This window comes from Apaloderma vittatum, unplaced genomic scaffold (assembly GCF_000703405.1).
Source record: "Apaloderma vittatum isolate BGI_N311 unplaced genomic scaffold, ASM70340v1 scaffold4500, whole genome shotgun sequence".
Classification (NCBI taxonomy): domain Eukaryota; kingdom Metazoa; phylum Chordata; class Aves; order Trogoniformes; family Trogonidae; genus Apaloderma; species Apaloderma vittatum.
This window is the reverse complement of record NW_009696020.1, coordinates 57,194-64,249: the sequence shown is the minus strand read 5'-3', so window position 1 is coordinate 64,249 and position 7,056 is coordinate 57,194. Positions and strand designations below refer to the sequence as shown.

At 36.3% G+C, this 7,056-nt stretch overlaps 1 protein-coding gene across 1 annotated transcript in view; it reads left to right on the top strand.

Moving 5' to 3' along the window:
• Window positions 1-295: 295 nt before the first annotated feature.
• Window positions 296-7,056, top strand: part of SCAF11 (SR-related CTD-associated factor 11) — a 28,031-nt gene continuing 21,270 nt past the window's right edge. Inside the window, exons 1-2 of the mRNA XM_009873138.1 lie at window positions 296-356; window positions 1,234-1,388. Coding sequence (XP_009871440.1) covers window positions 296-356; window positions 1,234-1,388 — 216 coding nt within the window. The remainder of the gene's footprint in view (window positions 357-1,233; window positions 1,389-7,056) is intronic.

Genomic DNA, 7,056 nt, shown 5'->3' with positions numbered 1-7,056 from the left:
ATCAGATAAAGTGGTTGTCTTTAAAACACTGCAAAAACTTTTCATTTGTTGAGCAAAAACGATTTTCAAGTTGGAAGTATCAATTGCTAGACAGCATTAATGATGCTTGTAGATAATTTACAATCTGTTTGCAATTTATATCTAACTCTTAATGTCATGTGTTTCTAGTCTTCAAAGATATAATGAAATGGAGAGCGCTCATTAAATCCATAGCGGGCATTTTTATTTCCAAGTTGCGTTCTAAATGAACTGTGTAAACTGTTTCTATGTTTTCCAGACTGCGTTTTATAAGAAAATGAAGAACAGAAAGCAGTGTATTCAAGATACTGAGGGTCAGAAGCATGAAGGCATGGAAGGTAAAGTGTGTGTGTGAAAATACTCAAGTGTGTTATTCAGGTTCAAGCTGTGAAGGTCAAATTCTACGTTTGCTCTCTCAATTAGAATGCTGCTTGTTTTGAAAGAAGTTATGTAAACATAACTACTGTCTCAGCATAATATTTCTCTTTGGTCTGTTGAGTCCCCAGATCCTTTTCGTGTCACTTCTGGTTTTTAATTGTTGACTTCGAGTAGCAGAATAAAAATGGAAATAGCAATTGTTATTCAGAAAAAATAATTGATTTAGAGTAAAATTCCCTGAAGAGAAGTTCTTGCGTTTTTATATTGTGAGAACAATTTCTAACTTAGACAATGCTCCCAATTTTGTTAATTTAATGTACACAATTAGGTAAATATTTGAGGATGTTCAGATTAAAATAGCTCTAAGACTGGAAAACTAGAATAAAGGTAGACCATGTGTGTATGAGAGAGTTTATATAGAATATGCTGGTCCAATTTTTTTTCCTGGAGAAAAGAGTACAAATATCTGAGGAGAAAGAACTCATAAGAACAATGTCTAAATGACTGCATGGCCAGTAGGAAACACTGTGTGATGCTTTATTTAAATAGCACTAGACCTAACTTTCCTTTGTTTTAATGGCAAATATTGGTACAGCAATCTATGAAATATGTTGAGTAGTACATTTTTTTCTGAAATATGCTATTAACTACTACTATTTTACTAACTGCTGTTCTATTAACTACTCCTTTGGCCAGCATCTTGACTGCATTAAACATAAAAACTTGATTAACTTGCTCTTAACTACATGAAGTTGTGTTTTAATTGTCCTTATTCAAATCTAGAAGAGCTTTGTTTCAAAAACTGTCAAAAATTCTAAGTGTTGACGTTAATACTAGATGAAGAAAACGAAGAACACTGTTCCTGTTCTACTTTATATAATGATGGTGACACATGCCCCATCTGTCTGAACTGCCTGCGAGAGCAAGAGATTGGTTTTCCCGAGAACTGCAGTCATACCTTCTGCATGACTTGTATTCTTAAATGGGCTGAGGTAAGACTGACAACCGTGTGTTTATTTTTCAGTAAAATCCATTGCATTTACTAACTGCAGATTTATTTATTTTTTACGAAAATAAGTTATGTGTTCTGACTTTGCACAGAAGTGTTTCAATGACTAGTTTATGAACAGATCAGAGGAAATTTTCTCTTTAGTGCAATGAAGCACTTTGTGTTTTCTTTCAGTAGTCATCCTGACTTACTAATGGTTACTGAAGATTAGGGATAAGTTAAAAAAATTGTTGACTCTTTGGAAGATCAGACAATGTTATGTACATGTTTTAATATTGCAGTGTCATTACTTTAATCATATTTTGTTCTCCCTTATGCTGTTTGGTCCCAGCCCTAAGAGCTGACAGTATGACAATATGTTGGGTTTTTATCTGGTAGAAACTTAGTTTTCTAGCTCTAAAGAGAATTCAGCTAAAAAGTTTAGTGCTATTCTGAATTTTTTTAAAAAAATAATTAATTATGGCTATTATTTGATCTATGTCACTACCTTTGCAGATAGTTCTTGAACCTTAAAGGAAAAAATACTTGTTGAACAAATTCTTGATGATCTTGTCGTATTTAGCCCTCTAACTCACATATGACCTGCGAAGTTTACATTAAAGCTTTGGTATCTTTATGTTACGTGTAACTTCTTCAAGTGTCGATATAAAGCACCAAATTAGAATTGCTTTATACTCTACTGGAGGGGAGGGGGAAGGGGAGTTAGGGTGCTGATTTTGTCCTGCTTCTGTGCATTTGAATTGATTGCTCGTTTTAGTAGAGACCAGTACTTGGTTTCTTAGCAATGACTTTCTTTTGAAGTAAATGATGATTTTGATTTCAACATATCCTTTAGAAGGTTGGTATCACTTGTGTGTATGCATATATACAATGTACTTATTTGTGCATTATTTTTACTTGATATATTTTTAACCTTAACTTTTGTGTTACTCGTTCCTGAAGGCTGACAGTAACATAAATTGCTTCTTTCTGAACATTCTGTTTGAACTTCAGAGTACTAAACCAAGGTTATTCAACAAAACTCGCTTTAGATTCACAAACAAGATAATAAACTAAGTCTCCTTTTGCCAGATTTTCTGTTCTGCACATAATTAATTGCAATGCTTTTATTTATAAGAGAACAGGAAATTCTCATCCAAAATTTTCTTCTGACTTCCTTAGCTGGTTGTTATAATGGCAGCTGAAAGGCAATAAATAGTGACGTGCATAGGAGATGGAGGGCTCGCTGCTGGATTTGGGTGTGTTCACTTTGTCTAACAAATGTTTTTAAGCCCAATGAGGAAGGGAAAATAGCTTGTTTTAAAGAGGCAAATGCATGGTACGACATTTTTCTTGTCATGTCAATTTATTTTTGGCATGAAGTACTGTCCAAATAGAATAAAAGCAACTTCTACTCTTAGGAGTTTACAGATGAAGTCGAAGTGATGCTGTAAAAATGGACTTTTAAAGCTATGTAAGGCTTCTACTGCTTCCTCCCGCTAGTGACATCTCAGGAGTGAAACCAGCCAACCTTCCTTTGCTGAGGAGACCTGACAATCTGGACCTGTTGAGTTCATGAAACTCCATTGCTTAACCTAGTTTTAATTAAAGGGGGATGGGGGAGGAAATAAGTGTTCAGCGTTGTCTGACAGATGTTCAGAGGCTTCAGCTGAGAGAAGCAGATGAGATTTTTATAGCTTGGAGTGATAAAGACATATTATAAGCATGTGGCCATTTGAAACATGCTGATGCCATGTGGTTTTTGTGACCCGTTAATATTTATCAAGTAAATGTTTAGGGGGTTTTTTGAAAGGTGTTGCATAAGGTTTAGCTTTCTTTACTTGGTTGATCATAGCTATCAAAAACTAAATAAGCAGTCAAATTTAAGTCACCCTTTGAAGCACGCTTCTGTGTATCTGCAGTTACGTTCCACACACTAAAGCCAGTGTCAACAGCCTGTGTTCAAGTTGGGTATTTCCTCTGTCGTTCTGTGTTGCATCTGGACTTCAAAATGTAACGGGAGCAACTACTTCTTTAAACTCTTGTTTTCAAATTGTACATAATCTCTGTTCTTCTGAGAGTTTACAGCTTTTATATATTGCTGTGCGGGTTCTAATTAAAACCAGGGAAGTTTAGGCAGATGGTAAGAGTTTGTTTACCATTCTGCTTCCTCTTCTATCTGTGGGAGATTTTCAACATTGACACTGCAGTTAAGTGTCCAGTACCAGCAGGTTTTCTACCTGCAAACGGCAGCCATAGCACTTCAAAGATCGCTTTTTAAGAGGAAAGAGAGAGAAATAATATAGACTGACAGATATGCACTTAAAAAACAATATATAAAATTTGCTTTTAAGTAAGTATCTTCTGGTTCATTCCATGATGGGCTAAAAAGGGATTGGAAATTTGCCACAGAACATCTACTATATTAGATCCTGGTGGCTGAATTTGAGCATTTAGTTTCAAAATTAAGTAGTATTACAGTTGTCAGTGCTGTATTTTCCTTCCTTTTGAGAAAAAATGTCCACCTCGTAAAAGAACAATGGGAAGGAGACCAGAATCTCCACTAAGAAACTAGTCTTTGGATAGACTTTTTTTTTTCTTTTTAAATGTCCCTTAAATTGTTCTACTCTGTTTGGCTGTATTTACTGAAGTTAATTGTGGCATCTGAGAGCATCGCTAGGCTCTAAATTCATCTGCTTACTCTATTGAACTCTGCTGTGCTGTTAGACTGTCTCATCTCGTGTGCCTTTGGCCTTGCTAACCAGTGCTCTCCCAAGAATGGCTGGGCAGCACTGGGCAGGCAGCTGGTTGGGATCTGTATTCCATAGGCATGCGAAGATTCATATAAATGTCACCCACCCTGTGCTAGCTGTCAACAGCAAAGCAATGTTGTAATTTGCTAATGGAGACTTTCAAGCTTCAGACTTTGTATTTCAGTGAGGCTCTGCTGGAAGATCAGGAAAAGTAAATGGCACTACATCTGGAGCTAAGATTATTGGTCACACCCTTTGATGGGATGCTGAAGGGCTGCTCTCAGTATAAAAATGATGTACATAAGATGGTTCTGCCCATGTAACAAACAAGAAGAGCCCTCAAAATCTCCTATCTAGAGTCTTCAAACACCATTTGTGCTGTTGTGTTACACCAAGGGAAGTAATTACACTATGTTTTTTCTCTTGTCTGTAATACAAGATTTGATTAATTTGATTAAAAGTAGTTGGATCAAAATTTACCTTCTCTTTCTTTTTTTCTGGTGCACTTATATTTTTGTATTTCAGTTGGTAAGCCCATATATTCTAGCTGATAATAATCACTTCTGAAAGCTTTTAAATGAAGCTAACACGAGGGGAGGTTGACTTGGTATCTACAGCAAGTAGATAAGTAGTGAAAACCAGCTCAGCTAAGACAACTGCTATAGCAGCAAAAATATCTTGCCTGCATACATTAGAGGAAAACTCTCTCCTTTTTTGTATTCTATTCAAAGGAAACAGTCTTAAATTAGAGGGGATAAATAGTTTACTCTGCCTTACTGTAGGATTTTTTTAACTTCTCTTCTGTGCTTCAGAGTGCTAATAAATATACTAGAGATTTCTATCCTTGCTCTTCTATTAATTCCTTTTATGAACCATCATGAGAGTCCTTAAGAGAAGATGCAGTGTGTTGTCTGCATGATCACAATGATTGTGTAGGAGACTGATTTCATTGACCCTCCCCTACTAAGCTTGTATGTCTGAGTCTCTGCACCTGGTTTCCCTCATGTATTTTTCTTCACCTGGGGGATTTGGAAGTGGTGTATGTTCAGCTGTATGTGTCCAAAGCATTAGGGCATATTCAGGTAAGGCCTGTGCAGTATCAATGGCTGACTTAGTAAAACTAAGCAGTTGGCACAAAGACCAGTCCTGTGTTACATTTTCAGCAGATGTTCGCTTCTTAGAATAATCATTTCCTTTGTGCTGGTGTAAGGTTTAGATCGTTGGTTGTGTAGAGTGTACTTCACATGTATATTCTTCTGAGGGTAAAGAGAGTTACCTCTATGGTAACTGGAATTCTTAATGTATATTCTTTCTGATCTGGATTTCCTTTGTCCTTAAAGGATGTAGGAAGGAATCAGTTTATATGGCAGAAAGCTCTGCAGTGATCTGCAGTACAGAGCGCGGTGGGCAGGATTGAGATTACATTCACACAAACCAAACGTGCGGTGTGTTGGAAGGAACACTAAACCTAAAAACCAGAACAGTGAAAAGCATTCTTGTTCAAGTGCATCTGAGGTAATGCATCTGAGATAATACACCTGAGAACTGCTGCGTGGAAAAACCTGTATTGATCAAATTCTCTCAGAAAATGTAGAATTTAGATACTTTAGATACCTTTTTTCTAAATTACTTGTTTGTCTTTGTTCTTGGCATATTTCCCTGCTTAAGCAGGACCGTTGGACAAGATGGTCCTTTCCACCCTTACTCATTTTGTGACAATGTGATTTGTCATGTACATTTACGCAGCAACTTATGAGTGTTAATGTTGTTAAAGTGCAGTGCAAAAGTCCTTGGGAGTGTGTTTTGAGTTTGACTTCCTTTGACACTGGATTATTGGAAGAATTAAAGTACAGTGATGTGTAACTTGTCAACACTTTCTGACAATTTTGGATTGCAAGTTCAGGACTAGCCAACTGTGTGGTGTAGGTAGAGAGAAGACAGCTGTTCAGAATTGTCACTAGATTGATTAGGTGTTGAGACTAGAATCTCTGTTCTTAATGCCCTGTCTATCTTTACTATCCATGAATGAGATTAAGTAATTAACATTTCTTGTCAGAAATAGTGCTTTCCTAAAGCATAACTATGAAAACTTCAAATGTACTTGCTTTTTTAAAAGTAGACTGGAGAGGAAAAAAAAAGTCATCCTGAATGCTTATATTCTCCTAGGAAATAGTGCATTTCCTGATGTCTTCCTCCTTTTCTTTCATCAAAATATAGAGAGGTGTTTCTTGCTACATGTGTTGCTATGGTCTCCCTTTTCACTGAAGTTGGAGGCAGAATCATGGGGTTTATAGTGTGCTGTTATTGCTAGATGGAGTGAAATACTCAGATACTAATTTCACAATCAAAACATCTCCTTTAAGCCTGAATTTAGTTATGAGAATCTGGTATTTGTGTTGTTTAAAAGCTTCTCTGAAGCAGTGAAGTGCAGGATCGTGTTTCTTTTTTAATCAGCTTTTCAAAACTGTAGTTGCATTAAAAAAAATTACAGGGGAAGGGATTTACTGCAGCAACTTCAATTTTGTACTCGTGTCTTGTTACTACTTGTTATGAAATCTCGTAACATGGAACCTGATGAGGTGTGGATATCTGCCAAATTTATTTTTATTAGCCAAATGTGTTTTGGGGTTAGCTTGCACCTATTTGTATAGTAACTCCTTCAGCCTTTTGTCGACCTTGCTTTGTTCAAATGCTGTTGGAAGTGATGCAGTTAAAAATAAGAGCCACTTACTCCTAGAGTTTAGAGGTCACAGTTTTGTGGTGCTGAGCAGTTACAAGAATGTTTGAACATTGTTATGCCTGCAAGATTTTTCTAGAGGGTCATCAAACCCAAATAAAATACTCTGAAATTAATTTTTTTTTTTAAAAAAAAAAGCACACACCTGTGCTCATGGATAGCTTTTTAGGGGTTCCAGATTG